The sequence below is a fragment of the Anolis carolinensis genome, chromosome 2, assembly GCF_035594765.1.
Source record: "Anolis carolinensis isolate JA03-04 chromosome 2, rAnoCar3.1.pri, whole genome shotgun sequence".
NCBI classification, from domain to species: domain Eukaryota; kingdom Metazoa; phylum Chordata; class Lepidosauria; order Squamata; family Dactyloidae; genus Anolis; species Anolis carolinensis.
In genome coordinates, this window is record NC_085842.1 from 58,622,881 (window position 1) to 58,639,501 (window position 16,621).

At 41.0% G+C, this 16,621-nt stretch overlaps 1 protein-coding gene across 1 annotated transcript; it reads left to right on the plus strand.

The window, feature by feature from the left end:
• Positions 1 to 6,838: 6,838 nt before the first annotated feature.
• On the plus strand, positions 6,839 to 15,000 carry rho (rhodopsin). Its single transcript, NM_001291387.1, is given in 5 exon segments — positions 6,839 to 7,199; positions 9,395 to 9,563; positions 10,704 to 10,869; positions 11,501 to 11,740; positions 14,878 to 15,000. Coding segments are annotated over 5 exon segments (1,059 nt in total).
• Positions 15,001 to 16,621: the final 1,621 nt, after the last annotated feature.

A 16,621-nucleotide genomic window follows, 5' to 3' on the forward strand; every position in this document is an offset into this window, starting at 1 on the left:
ATACAGAAAGATTTGAGGATAAAGAAATACAAAATTATCAATCTTTTCCCTACTTTCTAGATCCCTCCGCCAGTACTATATAACCTTCATTGAGACACTCTAGCAGTAGTAAACACTGGCAGGTTTTAGTTTAATACTGACTATTCTGACAGTGGTTCTCTACAGAGTTAGCCGAAAGGTCTTTTCCCTTTTAGTACAACAGAGGAAGGCCTCAGAAGAGTAGCAGGATAGAAACATCCCCCTTTCCCACTTCCAAGATGCTCCCACAACATACACACATCAGCCTCAGCAAAGCTCTTCTTCCAGGCTCTATGAATCTCTAATCTCGAGTTTTCTTCTTAGAGGACCTGCAATGGTTTGTGTATCAACTGACAACCTTGCAGTTTAGACACTTATTTTTGGCAGATCTCTCTGAGAAGAGAAAGTTCTGTTTAAGTATTGTGGAATTCAGACCTGTCGTCGTTAATGGCAACCCTGAGAGCTCATACTAGCATTGTAGAACTTTACGTGTCCTAATCATTAGTACCCATGTCACCCCGTCTTCCAAAAAAGTTGTCATTAAATCTGCAGATAGTTACGCTCTGCAATGAGAACCAGAAGACAACTGAGCTCATTTCCCAGAGGCATGCTGGTTCCAGAATGTATAAAAGTAATCACCACCGTAAATTATTTTTCAGCAATGTTAAACCCTTAGCAGTAAATTAAGTGTATTTGCTTATCTGGGAATTTCTATCCTGCCTTTTGGTTATGAGAGACCTCAGAGTGGCTTAACAACATAGTTAAATACGAAGCTTCCAATAAAATCAAACAATAAAAATACTAAGAAAATGAGAGCTGGAAATAAGAGTAACATTAAAACCATCCACAGCAGCAAGAAGAGGAAAAAAACACCATTGCATGGTATATAAATAACAATAATAAAAAAATATTCATTTACTTAAAAGTGGGCATGTGGAAGTTTTTTTTCCTATGAAGGACCTCAGTTGGTGGGGAAAATGTTTTACTTTCTTTTATAGTAAGAAGCTTACCATAACCCTTATTCATTTTTCTTTTTTTCTTTTTTTTAATTCAGCAGTGTTGAACTACAGTAGAGTCTCACTAATCCAAGCCTCACTTATCCAAGCCTCTGGATAATCCAAGCCATTTTTGTAGTCAATGTTTCAATATATCATGATATTTTGGTGCTAAATTCGTAAATATAGTAATTACAACATAACCTTACTGCATATTGAACTACCTTTTCTGTCAAATTTGTTGTATAACATGAAGTTTTGGTGCTAAATTTGTAAAATCATAACCTAATTTGATGTTTAATAGGCTTTTCCTTAATCCCTCCTTGTAATCCAAGATATTCGCTTATCCAAGCTTCTGCTGGCCTGTTTAGCTTGGATAAGTGAGACTCTACTGTAGTTGAAATTTCTCATTGGATTTGTATTCAAGGCCATAGCTTAATGGTTAAGCATGTGCTTTGCATATAGGTATTTCTCAGTCTTCCAGAAAGACTGTAGGGTTGACCTCTACTGGAAGCTGAACCTTGAATTGCACTGGAGGACCTAAAATTACTAGAAAGATCTTCTCTATAAAAATATCTAAGTTCTCCAGCATGACTGAAGGAAGTTGACCAGAGTCACACTGAAGGCCCTAGCGAGACCATTTTTGATAAAATCCATGAATTATCAAATCCACAAAAGTCAAGACCATAAATGTGTAGGGATGACTAATGTAAAAGTAATATCAGTCCCTGACACATAGGGAGGCTCCCCTTATTGGATAATAGTTGAATTTATGGTCTGAATACAAGGAGGAACTTCGTCTCCTCCACTATTTAGGAGCGAACCCCACCCAGCCACTTGGTCCACAGCCTCCTACTGATGTCAAAGAAAATTCTTCTGTACATGGAAGGAGGAGCCGTGCCTTATCTTTCACTCCAGGCAGCCTTGCCAAATAGAGCAGGAGAGAAGAAGCTCTTTTTGAGCCCTGGAGTCAGTGTGGATAATATTGAGGAAGATGGATGACTGGTCCAAATAAATACAAATCAGCTTCTCATGTCATATTTAGGAATGGAAACAGACATAAGCCACTGCAGAGTACAGATGGTGCTGGCAAGCACAACTGTAATGTTGACTTTAACAGATGTTTGGCAGCAGAATTGTCCTACAGCATCAAAGGTGCCTTTTCATAATTGCTGAAGCCTGTCAGATGTTTATGATTTTTTTTTAAAATACCATACTTGATATAGACATGGCAACATATAATTGGAATACAAAGATCACCTTTGCTACTTACTCATTATTCCTACATTCCCTAAGCAATTTTATGAAACCATTCCACGCCTCTTTCCTTCTACTTTCTCTCTCTGTCTCTCTATTTTGTGCCTTTCTTTTTCCTCCGAGTTGATGTCAGTGACACCCTTTCGTCTGTAAGCCATGTCCACCTCTGCAATGACTTACTGAATCAGGGCTTAATATGACCCATTTGTGTATCCGAAAGATAAACCTTTAATCCTACAAGGACAAATCCATGGAGTAGTGAAGAAACTATTAAGCTATCTGGGTCATGTCCATATAGCAGCTTCCCATGCCCTTGGATCAGCTCTGTAGCGGGGGAAGCATTCTTGAGAAAAAACTAGTATGACTTCCCACCAAGATGCTCCTCGTTCCAGGAAAGGAGGAAGTCACGCTTGCCTGGTTCCCTCTCCCACACAGATCCTGCAGCCTCTCTTTTGGAGCATCAGCGTCTCCTGAAGAATGATTCTTAAAACTGCTGAATAAAAGTGCATCCATTTGGCTTCCATTATAAATACATTTCATTTATTTAAATTTACAAGGGCAGCACAGGGAAGCAGACAGTAAAAAATAGGCAGGGCTTAGAAAACTTAGACTATGGCCCCATCTATAGGTAAAGGTAAAGGTTTTCACCTCACATTAAGTCCGACTCGGAGTTGGTGCTCATCTCCATTTCTAAGCCAAAGAGCCAACATTGTCCATAGATACCTCCAAGGTCCAGTAGCCGGCATGACTGCATGGAGCACTGTTACCTTCCCACCGGAGCAGTACCTATTGATCTACTCACATTTGCACATTTTTGAACTGCTAGGTTGCCAGAAGCTGGGGCTAACAGTGGGAGCTCACCCCGCTTCCCAGATTCAAACTTTTCAGTCAGCAAGTTCAGCAGCTCAGTGGTTTAACCCTTTCACTTTTCACAGATTCGCTGTTTTGCAGTTTTTCAATAAACTTTAAAAGACTATTATAAATCATTAAAAAATTACAATTTACAGACTAAGGAAGTGGAGGAAGGAGAAGCCAAAGGGAGAGAAAAGGAGCCCAAGCGGCAACAGGAGGAGGAGGAGGCGATTTATTAACATACAATTGGTTGATAAAGACTTAAAATAGTGTATAACTACTAAAATAATGTATAAATATTTAAATATAGTGTCCCTACTTCGCGGATTGTCACTGCAGGTGATCCTGTAAACCCCACTTGCCTAGTTTCCAACAGACTTCACAATCTCTGAGGATGCCTGCCATAGATGTGGGCGAAACATCAGGAGAGAATGCTTCAGGAACATGCCCATACAGCCTGGAAAACTCACAGCAACCCAGCTCTGAGTTTGGTTAGTCAACTAACAGCAGCACTGTTAAGAGACCGGAGGCAGTCTCCATTCTGCTTGGATGGAACATCATGTCCCATCTCACAAGGCTCATTTTATGGAAGGGGAATTAATGCAATTTGACACCACTTTAACTGCTTAGTCTCAATGCCATGGAATAATGGGAGTTGTAGTTTTAACACAAAATTACAAATACTTGAAACAAATTAAATTAGTCAATTACAAGCACCTCTCTGTATAGGATTGTGGTCTTTCAGTAAGAAATAGTAAAGTAGATTCAGTGCTTCCTTACCGCTAGTTAAGATGAAGGTCTTCCATACTACAGTAGACTCCCTTTTAATTGAAACTCAAGCAATCAGAACGCTTAAGCAACTGGCACATGTTAATTGACTGCCATTTAACTAAGAGCTGCTTTTATAATATAGTAAAACTGTGTTCTGAGAGTGTCTTAGACCGCAAGAAGATCTAACCAGTTCATACTCCAGGAAATAAAGCCCGGCTGCTCACTGGAGGGAAGGATATTAGAGGCAAAGATGAAGTATTTTGGCCACATCATGAGGAGACAGGAGAGCTTGGAGAAGAGAATGATGCTGGGGGAAAAGGAAGGAAAAAGGAAGAGGGGCCGACCAAGGGCAAGATGGATGGACGGTATCCTTGAAGTGACTGGGTTGACCTTGAAGGAGCTGGGGGTGGCCACTGCCAACAGGGAGCTCTGGCGTGGGCTGGTCCATGAGGTCACAAAGAGTCGGAAGCAACTGAATGAATAAACAACAGCAAAACTGTGTTAAATTGAGTTCGTTTGTCTTTGTCTTCATTTGCTTTTAATTACTCTATTTCAATATCCCTATCAAGTCAATACAAAGTTTATGGTATATTATAGAACGGAATATCATATTAGGTATACTTTTAACAGTAACTCTCAAGCAACCAGAAACTACATTTATCTGGCATCTACCAGTCCCCCTGGGTGCCAGTTAACTGAGAGTCTACTGTGTATGCATTAGTTCTGGGAGCTGCTCACTGAATACTGTATAAAAAAGCAAGGGGTTTATTTAGTTCTATTTTAATGTTTGTGTATACAATATTTTGATTTTAAATGGTATTGAAATGCTTTTAATGTAAGCCGCTTTGAGTTTCCTTTGTAGAGAAAAAGTGGGGTATAAATAAGCATAATGATGATGATGATGATGATGATAATAATGAAAGAGTAGAGAATTCTGTGGTTAGAAAGCATCAAGAGCAGGTTTAGCAACAATGCCTCCCAAATAAGGACTCTTCCCCCATCTAAAATTTTCCTTCAGTCCTCAGATTTCTAATATTGTAATGCTTCGGATGAGCATTTAAAATTCAGTTTAGGCATCCAAAGAAAAGCGGAAGGCAACGTTACCATGGGAATGCAAACACAGCAAACAGAAGAGTTGTAAACATTGTTCAATGTCTCGCTCTACACAATGCTAGAAATTTAACAGAAAATTTCATAAGGTAGGCAGAATTATTTGGGATAGTAATGGCCTCATGTTGCTCCCTAAAGAGTTGTCACCCTGAAAAGGGAAGGATCTGTTCAGAGAATAAGCACAATTAACTGGCATCAGATGCAAAAAGCCGATTAGATGAGGATAAGGCTTTCTAGGAATGCATATTGGGTATTTATGTGTGTACATTGGGACACCTCGATGGAGTTCCATCAGCAACCAACCCCAGTGCATGGATCATGTGCCTGCAATTCAAGTAGAGTATGGCCTGTGAATTTCTGTACTGTATAAAGCACTGGTTTATTCTTTTCAATTTTACTGTTGATTTTTATGACTGTTTATTGTTATGATGGTTTAATGTTGACTTTTACTATACTGATTTACAGTTGGCTTTACATTTTTGTTTTTATTGCAAGACACTTTGGACATGGTTGAGAGGCACATTATGAATGATGGATGGTGTGCAAACTCTAACAAATTTAAAGCATTTGTTCCTGTTTTGCCACCCTGCCTCCTAACCACAGGAACGTGAACTTTGTAATTCTGTGGAGGACAGGTCTGTAACAAAAGTAATTTTAACATCTCCATGGTCCCCAGAGCGCTTTCAGAAAATTCATCTCAGTGCAACCAGCTTATCTACACAGTATCGGGTTTCTCTAACATTAGACAAGTGAGGCAGCTCAGCCAACAGATTTGGGGGATCTTTAAAAAGTTGCAAATTGTAAAGTTGTTTATTTTCTTAGTATTGAATTTTCATGGAAAAAAAGAGATCCTGGACTTTTTGGCGTCCTGTGTCAAAGTAACTTGCCTGTGTTTGGGTATTATGTACCTTGATCAGGATGGCTAAGAGTAATAGTGGCTGGTGGAAACCATATTAGTGAATCAGTGAATCCAACTCTGGTTTTAATTTGAATGTTAAAGGGGCCATACAATGTGCCAAACCCATTTTTGGGAATAGTGTTCTGGCTCATTAAAAAATCAGCTGAATAGGTTATTTAAATTTTAGCCTGAATCCCAGAGAAAGCTGAGGCACCAGTAAGAAGTGCCATTTGGAGCTTGACCAGCTAAGGCAGTGAAATGTCTTGGGTCTCCCTTCATTGCCTTATGTGGGTCCCCAGATGTTTTGGCCTTCAATTCCCAGGAATCCTAACAGCTAGTAAACTGGTTAGGATTTCTGGGAGTTGTAGGCCAAAACACCTGGGGATCCACAGGTTGAGAATCACTGCCTTATGGGCATTTAATTGAGTGGGCATTTCAATATGGAAAAAAGTGTATGCAAGCCAGAGCTAGTAAAAGTTCTTAATTTCAGGTATGATTGGCCTAAGCACAGAAATAGGTGGACTTGGTAGCTGCTCTTTAACCTTGGAACTTCCTTCTAATATGGCAAAGAGCATGTCTTGAAAGGGACAGGCAGGAAAGTAGCTACTTCATCTACCCACTTTGTACCTCTGGACTATAGCCAAGCCATGGATTTCAATATGTTTGCAGTTTCTTTGTAATATAGCAATAGATATCACCTGTCAATCATGGATACAGAATTAATAGTACCAACCTTAACTTGGATTATTATAATTAAAGATGTCTTAAGTCTAGATTATGCTGACACCAATAACACAGGCTTAGCTGGGACATTTTATAAAGACAGGAGCGCCTGCTTGGAATATCCCCACGAATATCTTCTGCAATTGAGGGGGTTACTATAGAGATCTAGAAAAATACTTGCTTGCTGGTAGGAAGTACTCAGACAGCTGTCACTATGAATGGAACGGAAGGCCAAAATTTCTATGTTCCCATGTCCAACAAGACTGGTGTGGTTCGGAATCCCTTTGAGTATCCTCAGTATTATTTGGCGGATCCTTGGCAGTTCTCTGCACTGGCGGCTTACATGTTTCTTCTGATTCTCCTGGGATTCCCTATCAACTTCCTCACTCTCTTTGTCACCATCCAGCACAAGAAACTCAGGACACCCTTGAATTACATTCTTCTAAATCTTGCCGTAGCCAATCTCTTCATGGTCTTAATGGGCTTCACCACCACCATGTACACATCTATGAATGGATATTTTATTTTTGGGACAGTAGGATGCAACATTGAAGGCTTCTTTGCCACTCTGGGAGGTAGGTGTCATTCTATTAAACATTAACTATTGGGGAAAAATACAAATGTAAGATCTGTGTCTAGGGTCCTCAAAGTGTTACTTGAAATTCCAAACATTTTGAATATCTGGGGATCCTAGTAATGTTTTGCTGTCCAGACCTCTTGAACTAATTTAGTAGCTTAAGCAGCACATTAATATAACTGAATGGGAACAAAGACTAAAATGTGATTGTTCCAATTAGGGTAAATAAACTAAATCAATACGGACTCAGTATGTCTACACCTAGGTAAGTTCATTATGTAATGAGTTTCCAGTAGCAGCAACTATCAATTGAATTTAGGGGTATGCTGTCAAATGGTTAAAATCAGGTTCATGCACAGTACAAAAATGTTCTTAATATATGGACTTTTTGCACCACAGTTCTTTATACAGAGCTGTGATTATTCTCTGGTTCAGATGGAAGACTTTTGCAGAGCCTCAGGAGATATGACCTGCAAGTTCTCACACCTTACTTGAAAAGGCAGGGATTTAATGAAGCTATTTTTTTTCTTCTACATGTCAGGCAGGAATGAAATTAAATTGTCATTAACAAAAAGCAGATGAAAACTTTTTCTGTGTTCAAGTCATTTTCAATCTCCATCTTTCAATCATTTTGATTATATGATGCTATCTTCTTAAAAAAAAACAACAACACCCTGGTTTATTCACTTGACATACAATCCTCAGGGCAGAGAAGACCTAAATCTGAAACCAAACAAACCCGCAAAAAGCAAACTAATGCCATCAAGTTGGCTCAGTTTCTTTCAATAGTCTCTTATCCATGACCAAGAAGGGCAAGAATCCAAGTATTATCCCTTTTACACTTGCTTCCATGCAACCCCCATTTGTTTTACTGTGGCTTGTAAAGAAACAAACTTCTCTGAACCATCTGTTCCCAAAGTTGTTTGGCTAAAGGCAGACTGCAGAGAACATAAATCTTTCATCAAGACTCAAGAGTGACGTGACTCAAATACTTACCTGTCAAGTGTCCCTCCTTGAGAGGGGCACCCTGTTTTTCAAGGACTGAAAAATGTGAGTAACAATCATAGGATAATAGAATATCTGTTATGAAAGGATCAAAACCAGTATAGTATGTGCTTAAAGCTAAAGCTCAGTGTAATGGCAATAGAGCAGTATGAGTAGTAAATGTGATGGGTTTTTACCTTTAGCTTTACTTAGTTTTGATCCACTTAGCAGGGTTCTTAATTATAGTAGTTACCGTAAATGGTAACAGCCCTGGGAGATGGTTTGGACATCTTTGCTGAAAACCAAAGCTCTGAAATAAAAGGAGTGAGGAATCAAGGGATAAAATCAAGAATTCAGATTTGCCTCAATCACATCACAAATAATACACAATTGAATAAGGAGTCTATGTAATGAGCAAAAGATGTGTATGAGTCAGGAATTCTCAACTTTTGTCCCTAATTCACCTTCCTGTATATTGTCCAAAATACCACATTTTGGTCTTCCTTACTCCTTAGTTTGTATTTTGACCAAGAGAAAAGAAAATGGGACTGGCAAACAACTATGTTGGTTTTCTCAATGAATACTGAAAACCAATATAGAAATGTTGCAAGAGATTAGATGAATTCATAACAGACAAGACAAGAGTCCAGCGCCAACATCCCTTTGTTCTTAAATGGGATCCCATTCAACCCCACCCACCTTGCTTTCTGTACAGCTGAAGCTGCTCTTGGTTCAATTTCCAAGAGCACATGTGGTTTGAACATCAACCATAAGGAAGTCAGGGAGGGGTCTGACCAGATGTAGAAACGCATAGACAATAGACTAGTAGACATTAGGAGCACATAGCAAAGCATAATATACTTGTGCCTTGAAAACAAGTTAGGAATGTCATTCTGCCTGGCAGGACCTCTTTGGAGGCAAGGGCAAGGGACTTTCAGTACCAATTATCTTTTAAACTGAGATGCCAGGGATTAACTCTGGGACCTTCTCCATGGAAAGCATGTGTTGAATTACAACTAAATGGATTCTCACTCCCCAAATATTCCTAATATTTGCTCTTGTCATTATTTAAAATAAAAACTGGCAGAAAGAAAGAAGAATCTTTAAAAGAAGTGGCTCTTCTGTTTCTCTCTCATTCTCTGTTCCCTTTTTCAAGAATCCCACAATTGGAAAATGCTAAAATATTTTTTTTCTTTTGCTCTCTTCTAGGCGAGATGGGCCTATGGTCTCTGGTAGTGTTAGCTGTGGAAAGATATGTGGTGATCTGCAAACCTATGAGCAACTTCCGTTTTGGTGAGACTCACGCCCTTATTGGGGTGAGTTGCACTTGGATCATGGCCTTGGCCTGTGCTGGTCCTCCTCTCCTTGGATGGTCGAGGTAAGTATGCATGAAATCTCTGGCGTGGATAATTCAAGAGTTGTAAGGGATGAAAAGGGAAATGCTATCAAGAAGACTTCTTAGCCATCTCTGACACTCAGAGGCAATTATAATGCCAGTGCACCAGACTGACATAGCAACCCCTGGAGATACTTTTGGGCTGAGAGAATGATTTATAGGGTTGCTGGAGTAAAAAGTGGAAGGGTCTCTTGTTCCTTAATGGTTGTGTATAAAAGGAATGTCGCAGGTGTTTCTTATCATTCAACCAGGTAACAAGCAACACTTGATCAAACTCCTTCCTCTATACTCCTGTTAAAGGTACAGGTGCTCTCTCCACTTTTTATTCCTACCTTCTTGGACAAGGTATACCCTCTGTTTTCCCTCAACAAAGGTTAATGTAATGCAGTGCCATGTATGCCCTGCTTAAGGATGAAGCTCTGTAGTTTTGAGCAAGACTGGGAGAAAACTTTGAAAAGAGTAATATAGGATTATTATTTTTTAGAATTCCAGGGTTACATCTTGGGGCATGATGTAGGGCACCTGGTTTTGTAACTGATGTTATCCTTATTTATTTTTAAATAAAACAATTATGCAACCCTTGTGAATCTTCAAGGATCTCAAGCTTCAAAAGAAACTAAATCGCAGTGAATCCTTCTCCTCATTCAGGGAAATAGAGTGTGCATTAACAATACCAATGCCTAAATCCAACTATTAGTCCCAACTTGCTCAAATCTTTAGACCCACCGTATCAATGGGAATTTTGTAACACTAATGTAAGTTCAGTAAATTCAGCAGGTGTACTGGAGCCACAGTGGTGCCATGAGTTAAACCTTGTGCCAGCTAGACTTCTGACCTAAAGGTTGCAGGTTCGAATCCATGAGATGGGGTGAGCTCCCGTCTGTCAGCTCTAGCATGCAGGGACATGAGAGCAGCCTCCCAGCAGGATGGTAACACATCTGGGCACATCTGGCCATCCCCTGGGCAACATCTCTGTAGATGCCCAATTCTCTCACACCAGAAGCGTCTTGCACTTCTGACACGATAAAAAAGTGGGTCTACTATAGTTGGTTTCAATGCTGCCACCATAGTGTGACTGCGCAGGCTACAATTCACCCACTGACATTTTGGATTTAATTCTAGGTACATCCCAGAAGGCATGCAATGCTCATGTGGAGTTGATTATTATACACCAACCCCTGAAGTCCACAACGAGTCCTTTGTCATCTACATGTTTTTGGTCCATTTTGTCACACCATTGACCATTATATTCTTCTGCTACGGACGCCTCGTCTGTACAGTGAAAGCGGTAAGTAACCATACAGAAAAGAGGTTACCTGACGCAAACCAGAGTGAAAATAGGTAATCATTTTGCAATTTTTAGTCCTGTGAGAAGAGATTAAGCACCAGAGATGTTAGGTAAATGTTAGGTAAAATCCTTTATAGCTTGGATCCACCTGTGAAACAATTAGAAGCTAGCTCTTTATTTATCATAGAACAACCTCCTTGTCTCTCTGTGTTGTGTTCACAGATGAATGTGTGTTTCAGTGGACATCGTCCCCCCCAGTATTTGTTTCAGTGGACATCACCCCATCACTGAGGAGGTTACACTGGTGCCTTTCCTGTCATGGATTCATGAATACAACAGTAAAGTGTGTATAGTCTCTACGATGCTTTATAGTGCAGTGCCCCAGGGCTTTATAGTTCAGTGCTCCTGCACTATAAAGCCCTGGTAGTCCAGAGAGTCCTTTCAGTGATGGGGGGGGAAAAAAGGAAGAAAATGCTTTCATTTCGTGACTGTGCTGGTTTTCAATGGCATGTTTCTTTTGGTAATGCTTATGGCAAATGGGCCCCCAGAAAATGGTTGGAAAAGTTATATGTCCATTTCCCAAGCTGTACTGTTGCAGCATGCTTACAGCACACTGTTCTCATGCTTCTAGGCTGCAGCTCAGCAACAAGAGTCTGCAACCACGCAGAAAGCTGAGAGAGAAGTCACCCGCATGGTCGTCATCATGGTCATTTCCTTCCTGGTTTGCTGGGTTCCTTATGCCAGCGTGGCGTTCTACATCTTCACCCACCAAGGATCTGACTTTGGCCCTGTCTTTATGACCATCCCAGCTTTCTTTGCCAAGAGCTCAGCCATCTACAATCCTGTGATTTACATCTTAATGAACAAACAGGTAACTTGGCAATGTGGCTTGGGCTTTTTTAAAAACAATATAATAACACTCAAGAGTTTATGGCACTTTCCCTAAGTGCTTAAAGTGCTTCCTATATACATTTCCTTAATAATTCTTGTAACAAACCCTGTAGGTTAATCCTCTTTATTACAGATGCGTATGAGTGTGTCTGGGGAGGGGGGAATGGAGAGACAGAGACCCCCCTAAGCGAATTCATTGCTGAGCAGAGACTTGAACCAGGCTCTCTCCATTCGTACACTAAAATTATCTTTACAGCATTTCGCTCCTTCCCAATTGTGCTCGGAATATAATGCATTTCTTGATGGGTGGTGGTAGTATTTAATCTGAAAAATCCCTAATCACCTGTTTCAAGTCAAATGCTGTGGCGAGGGACCAAGAGAAGATGTTCTTGCAGTCTCTCTGGGGGAGGATGCCTGCTCTCAGCTGGTTGCTAGAAAGCCTTCTCCCCACTTTCTTTTTATCAACACAGCAAGCTGCTAATGACTCTCGCCATTGGTGAACCATTCAGGGCAAGAGGACTAAGCCTAAGCACTTTTCACTGGGTGAATTATAGCATTATCAATTATTTCTCTGAGAACTGGGCTATGCCAAGGAATAAGCAAACAATCTCAGAGGCTTTTCACTTGCTTTGAAACACAGAACGCCTTTCCTATTTCAATGGAGTGGGAGTTGCAAAAAATAATTCAAGTGTATTTATATGTGGAGGGAGGATTTGTGTAGCTCCTCTGCCATTTTTAGACTGCAATTCACATGAGCCCTGGTCTGGCTAGCCAGAGGTGAAAAATGATAGGAGGTACCGTGTTCCCCCGCTACTTCATGGTTCGCTTATCACGTACTCGCTGTTTCACAGGAAATCTATCTATCATCTATCTATCTATCTATCTATCTATCTATCTATCTATCTATCTATCTATCTATCTATCTACAGTAGAGTCTCACTTATCCAACATAAACGGGCCAGCAGAACGTTGGATAAGCGAATATGTTGGATAACAAGGAGAGATTAAGAAAAAGCCCATTAAACATCAAAATAGGTTATGATTTTACAAATTAAGCACCAAAACATCGTGTTATACAACAAATTTGACAGAAAAAGTAGTTCAATACGCAGTAATGCTATGTAGTAATTACTGTATTTACGAATTTAGCACCAAAATATCACTATATATTGAAAACATTGACTACAAAAATGCGTTGGATAATCCAGAACATTGGATAAGCGAGTGTTGGATAAGTGAGACTCTACTGTATCTATCTATCATGTATCTATTTATTTATTTACCCATCCCATTGCCACTTCTCCTCCTCCTCCTCCTTGCTTCATGACTGCCCGGTTAGTGAGCGAGAGAGCAAGTGAGGGAGGGACGGTGGGAAAGTGAGAAAGTGAGAGAGTGAAGGCGGGTGGCAGAAGAAGAGCCTGGAAGAGGTGGCCAGACTCCTGTTTCTGCTGCCGCTCCAGCCGTCCATGTCGGGAAACGTGGAGGACTCAGAAGAGGGGGCAGAGGAGTCCTCCATGAGTCCCTCCCCCCCTTCCATGTCCTCCACGTTTCCCGGTATGGCTGGCTGGAGCGGCGGCAGAAACAGGAGCCTGGTCGCCTTTTCCAGGCTCCTCTTCTGCTGCTGCTGCCGCCCACCCTCACTCTCACTCTGTCATTTTCTCAACCACCCTCCCTCCCTCGCTTACCGGGCGGAGCAGCGTTCCTTCTTCTCTGGCTGCAGGGGCAGAGGCAGCCAGAACAAGGGGCCCATGGCTCTGGTAGGAAAGGCTTCACTCTCCCTGGGGCTTGCAAGGGGGAGAAAGGCCACCTAACTATTAAAATAATGTTTAAATATTAAAATAAAAATAGTGTCCCTACTTCACGGATTTTCACTTATCGTGGATGGTCCTGGAACATAACCCCCGCGATAAGTGAGGGAACACTGTATAGTCTAGGAGCCCCTGATGGCACAGTGGGTTAAACCGCTGAGCTGCTGAACCCGCTGTTAGCTCCAGCTTCTGACAACCCAGCAGTTCAAAAACATGCAAATGAGTAGATAAATAGGTTCCGCTCCAGTGGGAAGGTAATGGTGCTCCATGCAGCCATGCCAGCCACATGACCTTGGAGGCGTCTATGGACAATGCCAGCTCTTTGGCTTAAAAATGGAGATGAGCATCAACCCCCAGAGTTGGACATGACAAGACTTCATGTTGGGAAAACCATTACCTTTTACCATATAGTCTAAACACCTGGGGATAGTCACATGATACCCCTCTTGACTATAGGATTAGAAGAACAGCAGAGAAATAATAAATTGAAAGAAGTCTCAACAGCCATCCAGCCCAACTCCCTGCCATTTAGGAACACACAATCAAACCACTCTCAACAGGTGGCCAGTCTCTTTTTTGTTATTTCATAGAATCATAGAATCATAGAATAGTAGAGTTGGAAGAGACCACATGGGCCATCTAGTCCAACCCCCTGCTAAGAAGCAGGAAATCGCATTCAAAGCACCCCCGACAGATGGCCATCCAGCCTCTGCTTAAAAGCCTCCAAGGAAGGAGCCTCCACCACAGCCCCGGGGAGAGAGTTCCACTGTCGAACAGCTCTCACAGTGAGGAAGTTCTTCCTGATGTTCAGGTGGAATCTCCTTTCCTGTAGTTTGAAGCCATTGTTCCGTGTCCTAGTCTGCAGGGCAGCAGAAAACAAGCTTGCTCCCTCTTCCCTATGACTTCCCTTCACATATTTGTACATGGCTATCATGTCTCCTCTCAGCCTTCTCTTCTGCAGGCTCTTCTGCATTTTATGTGCTCTTGGTTGATGATGACCCTAAGGTGAATTTATTATTGGATGTTGGGGTTTTTGGGGGCCTCTGAGGCTGGAAGAGTGTGACTTGACCAAGGTCACCCAGTGAGTTTCTATGGCTGAGTTGGGATTTGAACCCTGGTCTCCAGAGTCCTAATCCAACACTCAAATCATTACACCATGCCGACTCTCTCAGCTCAGACTTAGGAGAATAGTGGAGTCATTTTTCACATGTTAATGCTTGGATGCCCAGAATTTCTTAATGTGATTTCTACAGTAGGTTTCTAATGCTGAAGTGTTTACACATTGCTGCTGTTGGTTTTTCATTTACAGTTCCGTAACTGTATGATCATGACCCTCTGTTGTGGAAAGAATCCTTTGGGTGATGAGGACACGTCTGCCGGCACAAAGACAGAGACGTCCACAGTCTCTACAAGTCAGGTTTCTCCTGCCTGAATCCACCAAGAAAATCTCTTAACTTTAAAATTTCTGCATGGCTGCACTGCCACCCACACAATCAGCGGCAGGCCATTTGCAACTCACCTGACAGAATGAACTTCTTCTGTGACTGTCAGAAAAACAAGGTTTTAAGGTTGTCATTTTTATGACTGCATTTCATAGAATCATAGAATAGTAGAGTTGGAAGAGACCACATGGGCCATCTAGTCCAACCCCCTGCTAAGAAGCATTTGATATGGAACTCAAGCCAGGCCTATGGCTTTGACAAGTCACATACATTAAAAATGTTAAAAATGAACTTTCAGTCTAGAACCAATAATCAAATCAAATTACTTGTTTAGTGCTTGCATTTCCACTATTCTTTTAATTCTGTTCTGCAGCTGTCCCATCTGTGTTTATAGGCTTGCCTGAGGATGTGTGACTTTACTTAAGGATCCATTCCCACTTCTGGCCTTCCAATCTTCATCATAGATTTTTCCCATATAAAATTTAAAAAAAGTATCATTTGATGTGTTGTCGAAGGCTTTCATGGCTAGAATCACTGGGTTGCTGTGAGTTTTCTGGGCTGTATGGCCATGTTCCAAAAGCATTCTCTACCACATCTATGGGAGACATCCTCAGAGGTTGTGAGGTTTGTTGGAATAAAGAAACATGAAAGGCACAGCAGACTAACTCAACCAGAGAAGTTAGCCATAGCAGAGCACCTGATGAACCAACCTGGACACAGAATATTGTTTGAGAACACAGAAATGCTGCACCACTCTAACAACCACCATGTCAGACGATACAGAGAAGCCATTGATATCCACATGCATGTGGACAATTTCAACAGAAAGGTGGGAATCATAAAAAGGAACAAAATCTGGCTACCAATATTTAAAAAACTCTAAATTCAGGACAGTAAATCAAGAACAGCACTCAAAAACAGGGGAATTCCAGACAAGAAACAATCAGGGTCAGTAAATCACCTCCCAACAGAGGATTTCCCTAGGCAGGAAGCAACCAAGCTTTGAAGCTGCAATGCCATTAAATGCTAATCAAGGTGATCAGTTGCAACATTCACACTTGGCTCAAACAGACAAGAGTTCTTTCTCCCACTCTGAACATTTCACAGATATATAATCCCCAGATGTTACAAAGAAATAATGAGCAAATCCCACTTTTATTCACTTGTTTATTGAATTTATATCCCACTTTTCTCCCAGAATGGAACTTTTGTGTATTAGGAGTGAGTTTGAATTCATACTGATTTCATATTTTCATAGCATTACACAGATGTTTATTTATTTTCAAGCCTGTACTCAATGCAATAAACATGCTGCACCTCTCACCAACATTACTGCTCATATGTTGTGGTTGCAAATTTTTAAAGGAAGGATGTTAATTTCAGTCGACACACGTTTTCTCTTAGCCTTTATCTATCCCTCTATCAGCTTATCTATTTTCCCAAAGTTCTTGCAACTTCAGTACCAATCAGCGTTCATAAGGCAGTTTACAGAAAACAAAGCAACCATGGATCTTAAGGTAGATTAAACAAATTAACAGAAGGACGTTTTCCATCAGAAAAGGCTGTCGAAGGATAAGAATAGTAAACATCACAATTCACAAGAGGGAATTG